This window comes from Ambystoma mexicanum, chromosome 4q, assembly GCF_040938575.1.
Source record: "Ambystoma mexicanum isolate Mex_15411 chromosome 4q, UKY_AmexF1_1, whole genome shotgun sequence".
NCBI classification, from domain to species: domain Eukaryota; kingdom Metazoa; phylum Chordata; class Amphibia; order Caudata; family Ambystomatidae; genus Ambystoma; species Ambystoma mexicanum.
Window position 1 is genome coordinate 258,374,762 of NC_090928.1, and position 19,521 is coordinate 258,394,282.

Here is a 19,521-nt window from a genome sequence, read left to right on the forward strand (position 1 = left end):
TCCTTCAGTCAAAGAGAAGGGGTCAGACAAGTCGGAAGCAAGAGAAAAAAAGGTTTGCACATGCCCCTAGAGGTTGTGGAGGAATAACTGTTCAGGCAGCAACCTCCTCTTCACCTTCAGCAGCAGCCACAGCCCCAACACCTCTCTGAGCACTTTGCTCACAGGACTCTAGTGGGAGGCAGGCTGACTCAACATCTGCAAGAATGGCATATCATTACTTCAGATGCATGGGCACTACAGACAGCGGCCCAAGGGTACTATCTCCCATTCCTGCAAAGGCCTCCAGATTATCCCCCTAGCAAACTATCTCTTCAGGATCCATATCCGCCCCTCCTACCAAATATGTTTTCCCTGTTGGAGAAGGTACCTGTGTGCGGAACGGAAGCAGGGCTGGTACTACTCCTATTTCCTGGTCCCCAAGTAAGACTGAGAACTGCGACCCATCTTGGACCTGAGGCGCTTGAACATTTAAGATGGTCACTCTTTCGCAGATCCTCTAGACCCTTCAGCTTCACGACTGGATGGTGTCAATTGATCTACAGGATGCTTACTTTCACATGCATATACATCCCAAGCACAGAAAGTACCTGAGGTTCGCCATTGCAGTTCTCACTATCATTTTCGAGTTCCGCCTTCCGGGCTAACCTCCACCCGAGGGTCTTCACCAGGTTGATGGCGATGGTGGCAGCAAATCTAAGGAGGGGAGGGATTCACATCTGTCCCTACCTAGACGACTGGCTGATGAGAGCTCATTCTCCCAAAAAGGCCCTGGAACATCTCAACAGCACCTGCCACTCCCTCCACAAACTGGGCTTCTCCCTCAATTTGTAGAATTCCCAGGTGACACCTTCTCAAAATGCTTCAATTTATTGGAGCGTTCCTGGATTCTTCCTTGTGGAATGCTTCGCCTCCCGAGTTGAGGGCTCAACATATCTTGCAGATAGTAATCGAATTCAAAGCGCCCAGTATCTACCACCATTCAATTTCCTGAGGTTGCTGGGCCTCATGGCATCTTGCATTTTCCTGGTGCCAGAGGCCCTTCTGAGGATGCAGTCCCTCCCTTAGATCGCAATGGTCACAGTTCTCAGGCCGGATGACTGGCCTCCTTAAGGTCGCACAGGATCTCCTGTGGTGGGCCTGTATGGAGAACGTTGTATACAGGGGTCCTCGGATCACACCATATACAAATTGTAGTGAAAAAGAGCACACACCAGGCAAGAAGTAACGGCGGCTGACCTCTCCATATAGGCACTTACAGTTGCTCACTCCCTAGCACTTCCCTTTTGATACACCTAGCACTTACCCCCACTCCCTCATCCCTTCGCTCTCTCTCTCTGCACTCGCACGTTCTGAATGCTCACAAGGCCTAGTAGGTCCGCCTCCATCTTTCATTGTTGTATTTGTTCTTAATTCCCAGGTCCCCCTCCCTGTTGCCCTGTGGGTGCTTTGAAACACAATTTACTTGATGTATAAGCGCCTTACAAATGCACAATAAATGTATTATAGCTGGGAAAGAACAAATCAAAGTGAACAGTGTTCAGGCACTGGTTGATGAGAGCTGACAAGAGGGCGCACAACAAACATTAGTTTGATAGGATGTGTACAATAGTCCAATCACTTGAAACTGTTATGGTTAATGAACATATTTTCCACTGTTACCAGGACAGTCATTGGCTGTGTTACGTCAAATCCTCAGGGCTGTGCATATGTTAGTGAAACAACAATATCCCAAGTCATCTCTCCCGTGTGGCGCCACATTGATTCTCACCCCTCCCCGAAACAATTTGTAATTGATAATATAACATTTGTGCTGACCGCTGGGGCTTTATTATTCTGCCATTGGTCAGCACTGTTGCGAATGAGACACAAGACACCCTGCTTCTGGTGGGAAGGGAGACAGTCACACGGTACCTTCTGAATATTGGCCTTCATAGTGCTTGTAGTTGATAGTCTGAATGCTGGCCACCTCCCAGGGACACAAAACTTACTGTATGATTGGTTTCTGCACGAATGCCACTCCGCTCACCTTGCGTTCACTTTCACATAGCCAGCTGCCGGTCGGCACTTTTAGCCATGTAAAAGGATCGCTGGCTCTGTTCCATCTCGTCTGAGTGCCCGCTGGATTGGCTTGCTGCCCTGTGTTCACATCACAAAGTAAGGTTGCAGCTGGCTCAGTCTGCCTGTGATGCGCTGTGAGTTCTGGTCTCCTGCCCCCCTGCTCCGCGGAAGGTTGATCATGTGCTTGGAGTGGGATTTCCCAGGCATGGGTAATTTCCCTGTTGAGTGTGTTCTATTTAGGATCGGTCATCTTGATCGAGTGCTAATTACATGTGGGACCTTTGGGCTGTTAATATATGTAAGACATCACTACTCCTGCTACTCCCGACGTGGTCTCTTCTCTGCTATGACTGTATTTTGGTTGTCCTGTGTTTTTGCCACCCCCCCTTTTTAGGGTGCCCTATCCCCCTTGCTCACTCCCACAGGTTGTAGGTCTGACACACACCCCCACATCCCTCTATCCCCTCATATGTCGCTGGTTCTGCACCTTCATTACAACGTGATGATAGGGGAACCTTTCTGGCAACCCTAGCCAAAGATAATTGTAGTCACGGATGCTCCCCTCATGGGATAGGGAGCTCAAATGAGCGATCTGACAGTGAGCCAGCTTTGGTCCCCTGCAGAATCAAGACTATGCATAAACCTTTTGGAGCTGAGAGCCATCAGACAGGCGCTCATGGCCGATTTGCCCTCCATCCAGGGAAATAATGGCCTGATAATGGTGGACAACATGGTGGCCATGCATTACCTCAACGAGGTGCAGGGTCATTACCACTGTGCAAGGGGCAGTGCTTAAATTGTAAAAAGAATAAGTGCCAGGGCCCAAAAAATCTTGACTCACTAATACCGGCCCTGGCGGCGCCGGTGGCCCGATTCAGTGCTAGATCGGCCCACTGCCTGGGCCCGCCAGCAGCAGGTTATGCATATTGCCAACCTGTTCGGACACAGCGATGAGCAGAGCAGCATTTCATTGCCAGGGCTTGTTCGGTGTGTGTGCAGTGCAGTAGGCAGCAGTGTTGATTGATGCAGGTTTGGGGCAGAAGTAAGGTCTGGGACCATTCCCAGCTTTCCCAGATCTTCAAGTCACAGAGCACAAAGTTAAAATCAGATATGGAGTAGCATATCCTGCCAATAATAGTTGCATGATGGCATGTCTATGATTTCACATGTCACAGATTTTATTTGTATATTTGGAATGCGCCCAACAGCCTGCGGGCATCGGGCGCAGACATTCACAGTAAGGACAACATAACCACAGGATAAAAGGCAACATCGAAGTGCCCTAGAAGTTTAAGGAGCTGGGTGGAGAAAGAAAAAAGCCCTTCGGGTTCACATGAAAAGATAAGTTTCAAGTTTTATTTTTAAGTGGCTCAAAATTGGACGTTGCTCTGATTGCCAGAGGTAAGGAGTTCCAGAAAGAGGGTGCCATTGCCTGGAACGATCTACCTAATCTTCTGGTTCTTAACTCTAATTCCCTGCAGTAGGACAAGTGAGGATGATCACAGATTTCTGACTTGTTAGTACGGAAAGATCAGTGCTTTGAGGTTTCGGGGTGTTAAGCAAGATTTGGAGCAGTACCCTTTGGGTGCGCTACAAGAACCTTGACCTCCTGGCGATAGGAAGCCAACCTTTGGTATAAATCTGTACTACACAGGTTGGTAGTGTGGCTGAGCAGCCAGGCTTATCTCAATTGGGGTCAATGTGAGCAGTAGGGGAGTTGCACAGAGATTCACATTGACAAGTATCCAAATAAACACACTCAATGTTTCTTGATTAACCTTTTAACTGCTATGGGTTTCCCCCCCAGTGTCCAGGCCTTTTTTGGTGATTTCGGTATTTCACCATTCAAAGTGTTGTAACATTTTCTCCTTTATTAACCCCTTAAGTGCCAAGGACGAGCTATCTCGTCCTTGGCACTGGGGAGGTAATCTCAAGGACGAGATACCTTGTCCTTGGCACTTACAATTATTATATTTAACAGTCAGTTTGAATAAGCCTTCTTCAGAAGGGTTTCTCTCTCTCTGTCTCTGTCTGTCTCTGTGAACAGTACCTTTGGTTAGAAGAAATGGTTCCAGCTGGCTTCTGTTCATGTGTGGTTCTGTAGATCCTATTGTTCCTGGGCCTTAGTCGTGGGGACAAGTGGGAGGACTCCTACAACACAACAGGACGATCAGCGGCAGAAAAAGGACCAACTTCTATTCAGTGACATTTCGTGGTTTCAGCTCCTCGCGTCTCAGCAAATAGCACCACTGCGGTCTCACGGATACCACTCTGGACTTTCCTCGCATCTGGGGTCCAGCAGTCTGTTGAGGTGGCTCAGGCCTGGTCAGTCCTGCTTACTGGGAGTCCGGGGGATCTTCCAGCAGCTCAGTTCTGTCTTAAAAGTGATTCGCTGCGTTTGGTGTTCCTCTCCCTGGTACTTCGGTTCCAGCAGCAGTGGAAGTACAGCCAGCTCTGAGATGATGTCCAAACAAGTTCACTTTGGAGTTGATTGGTCCCACCAACTCAAGGGGAGAAGTTGTCCTTGCAGGGCTTCTCTAGTCTAGGTGAATTCAGCACAGCAGCAGGGCTTCACCGGGCAAACTAATGGTCCAGGAGTTGCAGCAGACATCTCTGCCAAGTTCTTTTTCGGATACCTGCGTCCGGTTGTTGACTCTGCCTTCCAAGGCAAAAATCCTTGCCTCTTATACAGGTTTCTCCCATTCATTCCAGCCTAGCTGTCAATCACACAGCATGGTGGCTGGCCTTGCCGGACAGCCAGCCGGCCAATCACCTTTGGGTGCATTCCTGTAACCAAGGGGATTAAGCACAGGGAGTTTCGGGCACCTCCCTCACTTCCGGTCCCTGCCAGACATACTGGAGCCAGAGGCGGGCTTCACTTGTGAATCCCACCAAAAACAAAATGAACAAAGGGACCAAAGCTAGCTCACAGAATCCATCTCAAGAAGGATCTTTCCAACAAGAAATGGGGGGAAAAAAGACTGGGCCCTTTTGACAAAATGGGCACGGTAAAAACACACAATGGTAGTAAAAAGTAAACCACTGCCACCAGCCACTAATTGTAGAAAGGTAAGATTGTGTGTGCTGGGTCTAGAAAGTTACAAATTATTGGTAAAGTGAATTTCACTTTACTACTCTTGGAAACAGTAGTTTATCCAAGAGAAGGTATATAAACCTTTGGGAAATCTAAGACTTACTGTGCCACTGCACTGAAGTTGCTGTGTCACAATGTAATGATGATGCCTATGGAGTTTGTCAGACTCCATAACCAAAAGAAACAAAGTTTAAATCGCAGTAAAATACATGAGGGAGTGGGGGAAAAAGGTTTCACTCTCTTCAGGTCGAAAATTACAAAGTCCTATAGTCCAGCAAAAGTGCTGGGGGGCTCTAAGGTAGAGAGGAATTAACACATTTCTGAGAATTGTCCCTAAAAAGACCCATTTTAAACTGAATATGTTCCTGTACGGGAAGCCAGTGTAGCTCATTTCTACTGTTGGAAATATGCAGTCGTCTTGGAATGGCCATAGCTACCCCGACTGCATCATTCTGGATTACCTGACATGCTCAAAGTTTAGATTTTGATGCTCCATTTAGCAAGATGTTACAATAGTCGAACCTAGAAAAAATCGCTGCCTGTGCAGTGGTTGCTGAGTTCTTAGTATTGAGAAATGGGCGTATAGATTAATAGCTCAGTCTTATTGCCATTAAGACATAACCAATTGGATGACTTCCCACCCCCCCCCCCCACCTCAATGATGTTGTAGATGTTGTGTCAGTGAATCCTGTAGGGAATCCCCACTCAACTCGATGACCAACTGCATGTCATCGGCGCAGTTGGTAAAGAAGACCCCTAGGCCTTTTAGTAAGGAGTGAAATTACTGCATATGTAAATTGAAGAGGAGAGGTGACATAGATTGGTTAATACTACTAGTGTTCTAAACCCGGGGCCATGTCCCAAGTGGATCTACCGTTCTTGAACTAGTTGGCTCATCACAAACATCCCAGAAAGGTTGTGCAAATAAGAGCCATGTGTGCAATCCCCCCCCCACCAACCTCCCACTTCCATCTAGGAGATGTTTAGCTTTTCCTGGATTTGAGTTGGCATTCTGGGTCGGGTAGTCCTGGACGTCGCCTTTGGCAATCAAGAATAGAAGTACCAGAATGTAGAGAAAAAGAGGCCTGGCCTAGCATCGCTTAAATGAAAATAGCATGCTGGATTGTGTGATGAGTTAAGAAGCTCTGTGCATATGCTTCCTTGAGAGCACTTAGGCTGGCAAAGTTGGTGCAACCAGGTGACCCGCTTGTACTCCTTGCGCCACCTGGTCTACAACCACACCTTTCCCGGTGCAGCACTGCTCGATCTGTAGAGGCCCACACAGCACATACTGCTGACTTTCTTGCCAACCTGTTGCACAGTTTGGGAGGTGTGTAAATGTAGCGTGTCTGAAACCAGCCTTAGGGCAGAGAGTTGCCTCCCCCAGCAACCCCCATACATACCGCACAGTGCTCCACAGATTAGATGACCCCGTGCTGTGTGGGTCCTGGACACCTGATGAAGTGGAAGAGCCATAGCATGAAACTTTGTATTCAGCGATGTCACATTTGTATCATTTGACCCAAGTCACCTGTCACATTATTTAGGCCTGCTTGTTAAGCTATTGGAATTATAAATGCTGGGATTTGGCGTTTCATGTACTCTTACGTCCCGTCCCCTTTCCTCCATACTGTATGGGTGTCCCATCTAGGGACGGGAGACAACCTTTTTCACCAGCAAAACCTTCCCCTTTAAATTTAGAGATGCACGGTGGTGCGGCCTTGGGAGAATGCGCTACCCTGACTGTCCACTGGCGTCACTCCTCGGTCCCCTTTTCCGCATCGATGGGAACGAGCCAATTTCACCAGCGCTCCTGGGTTTGGCCTCGCCATGTAATTCCACACGCTCTTCCCCGGATTCTTCTCTTGTCTTTTTGTCATCTAGGTACTTGGGCCTCAGGCGGCACGCTTCTCCCCGGTGCGTGTCGACTTCAACGGGTTTCAGCAGGTGTCCAGTCCACAAGGGACTCTTTCCCACATCTGACCTCCATGCTCTTTGCCTCTGCTGCCTTGGCCCTGATTACGGCTGGGAGGGTTGCACCACGTGCGACTCTGACTCCACGCGCACTGAGGAACAGGCGCCAGGTGGAGGGAACTCTTGTCGCCTCCAGAGGACTTGAAGAAGTTGGTCCAGCATTTCCATCGCACCCCGTAAGGGCGACTCTTTCCTGAGGAAATGCTCAAGCGGGAGGAACCTCTCGGGTTCTGTTACCAGCACACCCACCGAGGCTAACCCAGCTACCGGCCTTACGGCCGAGGGGTCTTCGGACCCTACCGGTATCAGTGCTGAGGGATCGCAAGTTTTTTTTTACCGGGTCTACACCTGAGGTACTTCGACATAGTACCGGCAAGATTATTTATTAATTACATTTGTTAAAAGGCCAAACCTTCGGGTATCACAGCGTTTTTACAGACATCTTATGGTAAAAACAATATTACATTTACATAATCAACAATGGTACAGAAATGTACATGGGTGTATACAATACATAGTTACTTACGTTGTTTACAGAATCTGGTATTGGACTACCCTAGGGAGGCATCTATCGAGGCCTGCGGAAGGTGGACATTCTACTGGATGAGTGGAATAACTAGTATTGGTTAAAGAGTGAGGTCTTTAGGAGTTTTTTTAAACATGAGCAGGCGTCTTCACTTTTAAAGTTAAGAGGAAGCTCATTCCAAAGTTTCGGGGCCATGACTAAGAAGCTGCTGCCTCCTGCTCTGGAAATTTTAATGCAGGGGGACAGTAAGGAGCGCCTTTTTATTGGATCTGAGTGTTCTGTTGGATTCTTTTTTGCTTGAGTTATTTAGGTAGATGGGAGCTTCACTGGTAAGGCATTTGTGGGTGATACAGTGATTTAAAAATTATTCTTGCCTTAATGGGCAGCCAATGGGTCTCCCTCCTAATGTTAGAAATATGGTCTGACTTCTTGGTTCCTTGGGCTGCTTGTAGTGCTTTTTTTGCATTAATTGTAGTTTCCCTAGGTTGGCATTGGAAGTCCCTACTAGGAGTACGTTACAATAGTCCAATTTAGATAGAATTAACGCTCTGGCTAATGTGATGCAGTTAGTGGGCGTGAGGTACTGGCAATTTGGATGTCATGTACCATGTCCAAGGGAGTGCCTGCGCGCAGCACTGCCGGCGACAATGCCGAGGGCGGTACGCCTTCCAGGCCTAGACCTAAGGTCTGGGATAGACTTCATGTTCCAACACCAAGAATCTTGGGCGAGGCCGTGTCCGGAGGGCCATGCACCACGACTTTGGCACGCAGCCCGACAAAATGGCTGCTGCACCAGCAACATGGCCGCTCGTCCGATGCCACTCCTAGGAACAGAACAGACGGGTGAAGGAGTTTCAAGGTGGGACTGGTGTCAACCAGGTATGTGGCTTACAGTGTTTCCATCGGTAGCGCAGCACAGGGCAGGTTCCCCCTGCAACCCAGACTGAGTGCTCCGGCCCAGCAGACGCCAGCCACTCTGTCAGTATCCCCTGCCTCCTATTCTGCCTCCGAGGACAGGTTCTTCGAAAGGTTCTTGGGGCTGATGTGAACCCCCCCAGATGGGTGCCATCCTAAGGGATGCAGTCAAGGACTTGCTCCACCGGTGCCTATAGTCATTCCTCTCTTGGCTCCGGCACCACAGGCGCCAGCGCAGCCCCCGCTGCTGGCTCCTCCGAATCTGCCCCCAGTGCAGTCGGTTCCGAGCCAATCTGCGCAGCAGCCTCCGGCTCCGGTCACCACACCATAGCTAATGGCGCCCAGCACTCCTCCTCCCGCAGCGGACCAGCCGGACACCCAAGCGGATACAGATGAAGGCCTTTCGCTACAGGCTTGCAGTTTTGGCAGATACCTGGGCCTTCCTTATCCCGAGGTAGAACAGCCTGAGGAGGGGGGGGGGGGGTCTTGGCAGAGGTCCTCTTCCCTAAGACCCCTACCAAGACAGGCGTCCCAATGCAGAAGGACGTTGTCACTCCGGCCAAGAAGGGTTGGCTCAAGCTACACTTGGCCCAGCCTGTCAATCTGCACCTCAACGCCAAGAGATGGAGGGGGGGGATACACTCTTGCTATCAACACACTCCCAGCCGCACTCGTCTGTGATCGCTACGGTGTCGCTCTACTCTAAACCTCAGTCGTCCTCGGCGCTACTTGGCAAGGAGAAGATCTTGGAGGTGTACTGGGAAAAACTGTACTTCAGCGCCTCCCTGCATCAAGGCAACACAGCAGCTAACCAGAGTTTGTGGCAGGAAATAGCAGACTTCCTTCCGGAACTTCCGGTGCAGAGCCAGGCACGCTTCAAGGCGTGGGTCTAGGAGAATCCAGGCTGGTAGCGCAGGACATCCGAGTCCACAGTGGCCCACATCAATACCTCTTGATGTGTCATCTGCATCACCACGGACATGAGAAAGATGGCGTGGCTTCGGGCTACTAAGTTTAACCCCGACGTCCAGGATCACATATTGGACCTTCCGTTCAAGTGTAGTGATCTCTTCCACTCTACCACCAACAAGGAATTGGATAAGAAGAAGAGCTCGCAAATTGCGAAGTCTTTATCCTGACGAACGCCACGCCCAAGGCGTACACCCAGTCGCATCAACGCTCCGATAAGGGGCGGGCGTTTGACAGGGTCGGGGGATTCCAGGAACGGAGGTCGAGACAACCTGACTGCTCTGCGACTCAGCACCGGCGCAAGCAACAAAAAGAGGTGGGGGGGACCAAGGGGTTCTTCCAGTCCCCATTCTCAGGAGCAGCAGAGAGCAAAAACGCATGACGCTTCCTCCGGGTCCACTTGTCTCCAGTGGGGGGTAGGCTAGCCTCTCACATGCATGTTTGGCACCAGAACTTCGCAGACCCGTGCATCCTCTCAGTAGTACCCACAGGTTACCGCCTACCTATGCCGCCTCCTCCTCCTCCTCCTCCTCCTCCTCCTCCTTCCTCCTTTCCCCTCCCACAGATTGGGATGGGAACTCTGTTGGCAGAGAGCCGATCGCTCGTCCAGAGCCAGGCAGTGGAAGAAGTACCAGCCTACCAGAGAGGATTAAGCTTCTATTACAGGATTTTCACCATACAAAAAAAGAACCAGACTGTCCTGAGAGTTGTGTTGGACCTCTCCACCCTCAACCTCTCCCTCCCTCTTCAAAATTTCAAGATGGTTACGCCAGCACTCATTGCAGAGACACTAGACAAGGGAGATTGGATGTACTCCCTGGATCTGACGGACGCTTACCTACACATCCCGATTTGGCAGCCCCATGGCTCCTTCCTACGCTTCAGGATCATGGGCTGTCATTTCCAGTGCAAGGTGCTACCCTTTGGCCTCAAATCAGCCCCCAGGGTGTAGACTCATGAATGCAGTGGTAGCCCTCCTCAGGGCCACCAAGTCTACCCGTACCTGGACGACTGGCTCGTCGGGGCGAGATCCCCGGAGAGGGTTGTCCACACCTCCTCCGCTCTTTCGAATACACTCCACGACCTGGGGTTTATCATCAACCTCAAGAAGTCTCAGCTGCAGCCCACGCAGAGCCTCACCTTCTTGGGCCTCATCTGGGATACGAACTCCGAGAAGGTATTTACCTCGGAGGACAAGATTACGGCCATCAAGTGGCCCACTACGCACTTCCTTACCAGACCAGTGACTTCGACTTGGTGGTACAGCACCTACTGGGTATCATGACAGCGGTCCTCTTCGCCGTGCCAGACACAAGGCTCCGGATGAGGAGACCGCAGCTGCACTTTGCAGCCTCATGGAGTCATAAGGGGGCCTCCAAAGCGGAGCTGGTCAGCATACCGCCTTCTCTCTACTCGGACCTCACGTGGTGGTCCATGGACTGCAATCGGCGGAGGGGCAGGCCATTCCGGCAGCCGACTCCGCAGGTCACCATTACTACGGACTCCTTCCTAGAGGGCTGGGGAGCCACTCTGGACAGGCGGTGTCCATGGGAGTCTGGACCCAGCAGCAGCAGGAGTCGCATGTGAACTGGCTGGAGCTCCGAGCCATTTGGATAGCATTCAGGGCGTTTCCTTCTGCTCATCGAGGCCAGGACCGTCCTGATCAAGACCAACAACTCCACCAGCATGTACTATGTCAACAAGCAGGGGGGCACTAGGTGTGCTCTCTTTCTCGGCACACCTTGCCCGCTCAGGCGTGCTGGTGGACACATGTTGCACCTATTTCGCAGAAGGTCTTCTTCCAACCAGATAGTCAGAAAACATCTGGCGGGCCTGTCCAGGCTTTACCCGCCCATCAAAAAGCCACACCCTGTGTAGGACCTCAATGTGGTGTTGGGTGCCCTGTAGCATAAACCCTTAGAGCCAATGGCTTCCGCTGGCATCAGGCTGGTTACCATCAAGACAGCTCTGCTAGTAGGTCCCACATCCGCTTGCAGAGTCAGCGAGATCCAGGCTCTGATGGCTTCAAAACCCTATGCCACTTTCCACAGGGATAAGTTGGTCCTACGGACTCACCCGGCTTTCCTACCTAAGGTACCCTCCGTGTTCCATCTAAATGAGAATATAGTCCTACCTACATTATTCGCTGACCCCAAGGGCGAGGCTCAGTCTTGCACTGTCTGGATGTCAGACGCGCTCTGAAATTCTATCTGGATAGGACCAAGGGCTTCCGCAAGTCGGACACACTGTCAACCAGGTGTGGATTCCCCCAAAGGTATCAGGCATCCAATGCCTTGATCACGAGGTGGATGGACGCCGGCTCCAAGTCGGACGTGGCCTTCGGACAGGCGGTTCTAAGGAACTTGTTTTCTAAAGGAGGGTCTCCGCTCCACCCTGGGGCTACATTCAGTTGTAATCGCCCATACAGTATGGAGGAAAGGGGACAGTATGCAAGAGTAATTACAAGTTACTCACTGTAGTGACTAACCTACTTTTAGTCCATAGTCCCCTTTCCTCCATACGTCCCACCGCCCCCCTCCCCCTAATAATACTGGTGTCATTAGGCAATGATAGATATTGTTGACGCGTCAATCGAGACTGAGGAGTGGTGCCTGTGGGCGAAATCGGGGTATGGCATGCTTGCAGGGCTGCACTCCGCATGCGTCGAATTTAAAGGGGAAGAAGGTTTTTCTGCTGAAAAAGGTTCTGTCTCGCGTCCCTAGGAAGGGACAACCATACAGTGTGTAGGAAAGGGGAATATGGACTAAGAGTATGTTGGTCGCTACGGTGAGTGACTTGTAATTTTTGCACACAAACATGAACCTACAAGTGTGGCAGCTTTTCAAAGACTGTTGGCTAAAAAAAGCTGAACTTGAGAAGGTGACAGATGTGAGATGCTATATGACCCCATTTCACAGGAGACATGTTTCAAGCCCGGAACTGGGAGTTGAATTTATTTCCAAATGACTTCAAGAACCACATCACAATATGTTTGCAACAAAGAAGTACAGGACTGGAGATACAATGCCTTATATTTGAGAGATGCTAGTCAAGTCCTGATTTTAACTTTATATGCTGTGACTTGTAGGCTATAATGGGGCGAAATACAAGACTACAAATCCCAGAATGCAAAGTTAAAAACAGGACAATATTAGCACTTCCTAAATGAACAGGAACATGGCACATACAGGCCATGCATGGTAGCTGTGCCTGTGGGTGCTTCCCCTCCTGTTAAGTACAGGGGCTGCTAGAACACTTTTTGCTGACCAGCGTTTACTAGAGAGATCATTTCACCCACTCTACCACTGAAATATTCAGCTTTAAGTGTGGCCCCCGATGTAATGGACTCCACAGTGGTTGCACATTGACTTGTGATTACAAAGATGTTAATAATAATAATAATAGTTTTCAGACCAGACTAATCTTTCGGACATGTGAAAGGCAACCTGCATCACCGCAATCCTATCCGAGGTGGCGTAATTTCACCAATACCACATAGTCCGTGAAACTTGGCATCACACAGTGATGACTACCAATGGCATCACAGGAAGAGACCTTACATGCCTCTGACACAGATTTCGAGTCATTGTTAAACAATGCTTCATATTAACCATGGTCTTAATGATCGTGCCTGTGCTGCAGGGTGGCAGCAGTTCTTTAGACAGTTGCAGCACGTGGGCCTGGGATCAATCCCCAGGAGTCCAGGCACCAATGTATCCAGTCAGTGACAGCAGAACCGATCTATCCAACAAACAACAAAATGCCAACACAAGTTACACAATGCAAACGTACAGTGCTTTAAGGCCTGGCCCTGCAGCTTGCCTGGCAGACCAGTTATTAAACACTTCCCCACAACACACAAATGCAGAACACTGAACAGTCATAACATCTGCCAAAATAAAATGGCAACAACGGGGTGTGGCCGGCAGCTGGATGACTGCAGCTTGCCTGCTCAGTCAGACACAGCTTCCAAGAGTGCCAGTGCCGAAAAGGAGGCAATGCAGCTCTGGTTCTGGGCTCTACAAAACTGGATCTTTGTCAGTTGTTCACCTATCCACAATAGAGAATACAACAGTGGACTGTTTGAGCAGGCAGAGCACGATCTCCCATGAGTGGGAGTTTCCTCAGGAAGTCCTTCTAGAGATCTCTGCTCTCTGGGGTGTGCCTCGAGTGGATCGGTTTGCATCCAATATCAACTGGAAGTGCAACCTGTTCTTCTCCAGGGCATTTCCTTAGAGAGGAGCTCTGGAGGACAAATTGTGTGGTTGACTGATAACTTCCACTCGTGTAGTTGTTCCCACTAGTCCCCGTCGTCCCTCATGCCATCAAGAGGTTGAGGAAGTTCAGGAAATCCATGATCCTTATTGGGCCAGGAGGACGTGGTACCCGGACCTTCTAAACATGTCCATCTGCTCTCCATTCCGTCTTCCCCAGAGAGTGGATCTTCTCTCACAAGAGTTGGGTCTTTTTTACCCAGGGATCAGAACACTGAACCTTCATGCCTGGTTTCTGAGATGTTAAAATTTAAACATTCAGACCTGTGAGCTGTCTCCCTAACTAGTCCCCGGGGATATGTCATCCAGCTGGCCAGGACACAGCCATCACTATTGCATCCAGTTCCTGAGGGTGGACCAGTGCGGGAAGATAACCTGGATGAGGGGTACACGGGGAGCGGAAGTAGGGCACCGACGGATGACATGCGGTACCCCCTTTCTTATAACACCTTTTGCCAATCCTACCTCGTAGGATACTTAGTTCTACCCACCCCCATCCCTTTTTTCTAACACAAACACTTTCCTACATCGAGACAGACAACAGACCAACACTAGGACCGTTTACCTGGCATGTCCCAACACAAGGGTTATGCAGAGTCAGACAATTAACTATGCACACCTGACGGCCCTTTTTCGTCCCCACATGGATAAAAGGCAGAGCACGAAAGCACACTTCGAGCAAGGCTGAACGCACAAGGAAGCAAATATTCCAAACTGGCAGTTAAAGTGGAGGAGAAAGGCAGAGAGACCTGGAGGGACCACGAAGAGGGAATTGCCCTTGTCCTTTACATTTCAGATCTGAAAGGAAAAGCATAAGACCGGGAAGTCCAGCTGGAGTGTGGTGTGACAGGTGTCAGCGGCACAATGGGGCCCTCCCGCGCTGATAGGCAAAGCAGGGAGAAGCGCTTGCTGCCATGGTTCCATCCTTGACTCCCGAGACAAGAAACTAACAGTTCAGCACAGCCAGTGAGTCGGAGAAGACAGATAGCAAAACCAAACTCTGCTGGGCTCAAGGTTGCGGGCGGCAACCTTGTTGAACCAAGAACTTGTGTAATTGAACTTTAAAGAAACCCTGGTAAAAGGTTCAGAAGCAGACTGGTCGGGCATTGCATGGACGGTTATTCGAAGGACTCTGACTTTTTTGGGTTGTTTTGTTGAAACCACAACATCCAAGAGCCTTAGGAGAGGCTAGTGTGAAGTGTCAGTGGTCGTACGATGGTCAAGCAAAACCCCTCATACTCTCTAAAGTCTGACACATTATAGAAAACTGATTGAACTGGGAAACTGGCAAATGTGAACCCTCACAGAGGAATGCCTGCAAGTTGAGGGTAAAACAGTGATATACCCGTGAACATTGCGATGACACGTGTGAACCCAGCTTAGGTATGTCCACAATGGATAGTTGGTTAAAAAACTGTTGATACTGTTGAATGATACGATTTTGAGTGAAAGGCCGTAGTGAACCCCATTGATTGAGGCTAACATTGCAAGAAGGATTGGAGCCCGGCTGAGGGGAATCCAAAGGGCAAAGAGCAATTGCCCCAACGTGAATGATTACCAAAGGACCTTTTGTTTTGTTGATTGTTTATGGTTCAGCAGGCCTTCTATGGCAAGAGACTTTGCCAGAAAGAGCCTTTGCCCCAGAAGGTCCTGGCATCGTTGAAAGGGGCAAACATGGTGGTGACCTAAAACTTACTTTGAGACTCATGGAGGCTAAATGTATTTGTAGTTTAAGAAGTATATTGGAGGTTCTCAACTCTGAACATGAGATGTATGTGTTCCTGTAGCCTCGATGTTTCAATGTGATAGCATCAACATCTCAAACATCAGGGGCAACAATATAAAAAAATAATTTGCTTGTATTGTAAGAATATCCGAATGTGATAAAGGTTATGACCTCATAATCATGACATTGTCTACTATTGTGGAGAATAACAATGTGATAATTCTGCAGGAACAATGTAATTAGCGAATGCTTAGGTTTATAAAACTATGGTATCGTACATTGTATAGAGTACAACAACAATTGCTAATGTTATGACTGGGTAGGACAATTGTTTTATCTTGGGCATCTCGTATAATACCAAAATACTTGTGGTTTATCCATGCAACACAACTTGTCAACTGTCTCAGGGCATGCTACTCGTACTGAACAAAATCAACATTATGTTAGTCTGGATGGAGCAATCACCCAATACACCCATTCTACTATCAATAGTATTCAATAATTCTAACATGAGCAAGCAGTAATGCATAAATGTGGTATTTTAATCAGTTAAGAACAATTAACATCGGTCTGTAATAATTAAGGCCATCACACTTAAAAACCATTGAGATGGTACAACAGGTCTGCAATGTTTTTCAGTTCGAAGACGCATTCATTTTTATCATATTTCAGGGAGCACCAGCCCAATTTCCATTTAAATCAACCACTACTAATGGTTGGGTTCACTGTTGGAAATACATTTCCATGCAGGGATTAGAATTGGAGCATTGGTTCCCGAACGCAGGCGCCGCTCTGTTTATGAATTTGACGTCACGCGTGCGCATAATGTCACACATTTTCAGGCTGCAGGCGCCATGTTGAAATCGCATGTGGAAGACACGCTGGTCGCACGGGGTGATTCCTTCCAGGACTCCCAGTTCCTAACATTGTAAGGGTTTACCGTTTCCTTTTTTTCTAGTTAGCTATTGATGTCGAGTCTGACCTACAGGGGGAAACGTGCCTTGCTTGTATTTTTCAGGAGTGCATGTTTAGTTTTCCCATAAACAATTCAGACTTATGAACTGATCACAGTGGATATTTAGGCACATGCCTCAATGATGAAAGAAGTACCCCAATCCCTACCAATACCAAGGGATTTAGGGGACACATTATATGGCATATATAAAGAAAATCCATGGATGAACCTATTCACTGTTTACATCAAGCAGGACTTTTTTACCCGGGAGGCTAATACCCATCTGGAAACAGTACATCAAATTCGATACGGCCAGGGTAAGTCATTCAACTTCTATTCAAATAATTTCACAATAACTGCCGACCATGAGAACTTACCTAACAATCAATCTGTTACACTTGACAGATACAAACAATATTAAAATCTACACACACCTATGCTGTACATTATATGGTGGCAGGTCATACCAAACTAGGTAAGCCTAGTGCCACATTTTTTGGGACGAGATTTACTGCCATTTTTGGTGATAACTAATTCACATTAAATATTATTCTTTTTTAGTTGAACTCGCACGGTTTCTACTGTTGAGTGTTTTGAATCCCGCCTATATCCGTACCTAGCAGGTTGATTTCTTATGGTAATAAGAAACTAATTAGGGCATCAACAAACTTTACTAACATGGTGACAGCATGACTGTCTCATTAGTAATCCAACTTAGGACCAATTTAGCACATTTACATGCGTGTGATATTAGACACTCTTAAATCAGTGTATTTTGGTTGGTACTATTATTAACCAATTTGCTATCCTTTCATGTGTAGAAAGCTTTAATTTCAAAGTCTAATGTCACTTATTGAAAAAAAAATGACTTATTTCTGTCTGCCCATCTTGAACCTGGTATATGTCTCCATTTTGTCATACATTTTGGCTTTTTTAAATATCATTTTAAATGGGTTGGACAATGATCGCCAGCCTTGAGAAAGACCATTTGGTCAAAACACGTGTCGGCTGGACCATGATTACTCCAATTAAAAAACACGTCTTTACAAGACTGGACACGGCAATTTATTATTGCTGATATATACTCAAATGAATAATCCCCACCAGTGGGAAGTACAATTGAATTAATAGTATAATTAACTGTAGGTGAGCGCAGGCATTTGGTCTAACTGACCCTTGTGTCAATTTATACTGGGTCGAGGGTAGGACCCAGCTTCACCGATTCTGCAGCACACCACCATGTATATTACCTATGGGCCAAGCACACTCTAAACGCAGTTTACCCTATAGTCTATTTTCTTGCTCTGTACATCATATTATAATCTAGATTTATAACTATGGGAAGAATATTCTTTTGTAACCGGGAGATTCCCACCAAAATGTCTGGTAATATTCATTAAGAATGCAAAACTAAAAAAAGATACCAATGCTGGAGAACTGTGCCTAGAGGTAAGCAACTTTGATTTACCCTCTAACTGCACTTTTGCCTTGCAGTAAAATCTATTTTATATATTGAGACCAGAGAAAAAGGTGTGCTGGATCCTCTTCGGTTTGTGCACTTGATCCAGCACTGGAAAGTGATATAGGGATACAGTGGGCCTCATTACGGGTCTGGCAGTAACCCTACAGGTGTTACTGGCGGGTTGCTGCCAGACCCGTAATAATTTACTACTGCCTGACTTCCCGTTACCACTGGGCTATTAAACGTCCGGCGGCCGGGAGTTCAGGCGCTGGTACATTTGTTAATCCCCATTCACATGGAGTCCTACGGGATTCTATGGGGGTGGGGACACGGGAGCACCATCACTGTTCGCAACGGTGCTGGTGCTCTCGTGACAAGTCTGCCTATTGTGGCCGCTCTGCCCGGCAGGGTCAGACCTGTCGGCCACAGCGGTTCCGGCAGGCAGACTTGTAGTTTGCCAGTCCGGAAACAAGGATGCCAGTGAGCTTACTGGCACCCTTGTTTCCAGACGGGCAAACATGTAATGATGCCGTGTATGACTGAAGGTGCGGGGTAGGGGTGTTTAGAGTTAACATAGTTACTACTGTAACATGTAGTGTATGTACTGTATAAAAACCTACATATTTTAAAGCCTGCTTTTTGTATTTACTAATGTATGCCCATGAGTGCTTTCTATGAATCATTTGAAAATGTAATGGTACAAATATTTGGTTGATTCCTTTGTCTACAGGGGAGCTTTATTTTACTCCAATGAAATCAAACAGTATTCCATTCCATTCCTGGGATCAGATGCTTCTGTGGTAAAAAGAACGCAACGTTACCTTCATGATAGTTTGCAAGAAACACCTGTAAGTTAGTGCGTCACAAAATTGACTTCAATGTTTAACCATAGTTTATCCGGCTGCATGGTTGAAAATTATGCTTAATTTGTAATAAAACAGGTATTCTTAATGGCCTTCATTGAACTTTTTGATTATTCTGACGATGCTTGAAAATATAGGTTCTTTTTGACATTTTCATTAGTGTCTCATGCAGAAATAGATCATGACATATCACATCTGCATTAATGATAAATTACCCTCCTTGCATGCAGTTCATCTCCAATACAAAGTAAATTTTTTAATTATTACCATACCCTCGCCCACCCTCTCTGGGTCATATGATATTGTTGATGCCCCAATGAGAAAACAAAGTTGCCTTCATATCACAGTGTTAATGTCCTAGTGCTTTTATCGTGTTTTCTCCCCTTCTAAACTGGATATCCATTGCATACATTCCCTAGAGGCACCCCTTTCCTTTCAGTTTCTTCAGCTAAGATTGGAAGATTTCTTTGCCCATACCGGTCCTTTTGAGTCTACTGGGTGTCAAAAGTCAGTTACTCTGGAGTTGCACAGTCTGTGCTTTTAGTTCACCTTACCCATATCAGTTCCCACATCATGTTTTCTAATTCTTTTCCATGAAATGAAGGTGGTCCTTTTAAAGAGCTTTGTGTCATTACTACTTGGCAGCTGGTAGTGACAAGAAGTAGGACTTATTTAATGTCCTATTTGATGGACTAACTGTTCCAT

General features: G+C 47.7%; 1 protein-coding gene across 1 annotated transcript in view; it reads left to right on the forward strand.

Moving 5' to 3' along the window:
- Positions 1-19,521, forward strand: part of SCCPDH (saccharopine dehydrogenase (putative)) — a 496,773-nt gene that overhangs the window by 297,367 nt on the left and 179,885 nt on the right. The window contains exon 7 of the mRNA XM_069607830.1: positions 18,684-18,801. Within this exon, the coding sequence (XP_069463931.1) occupies positions 18,684-18,801 (118 nt within the window). The remainder of the gene's footprint in view (positions 1-18,683; positions 18,802-19,521) is intronic.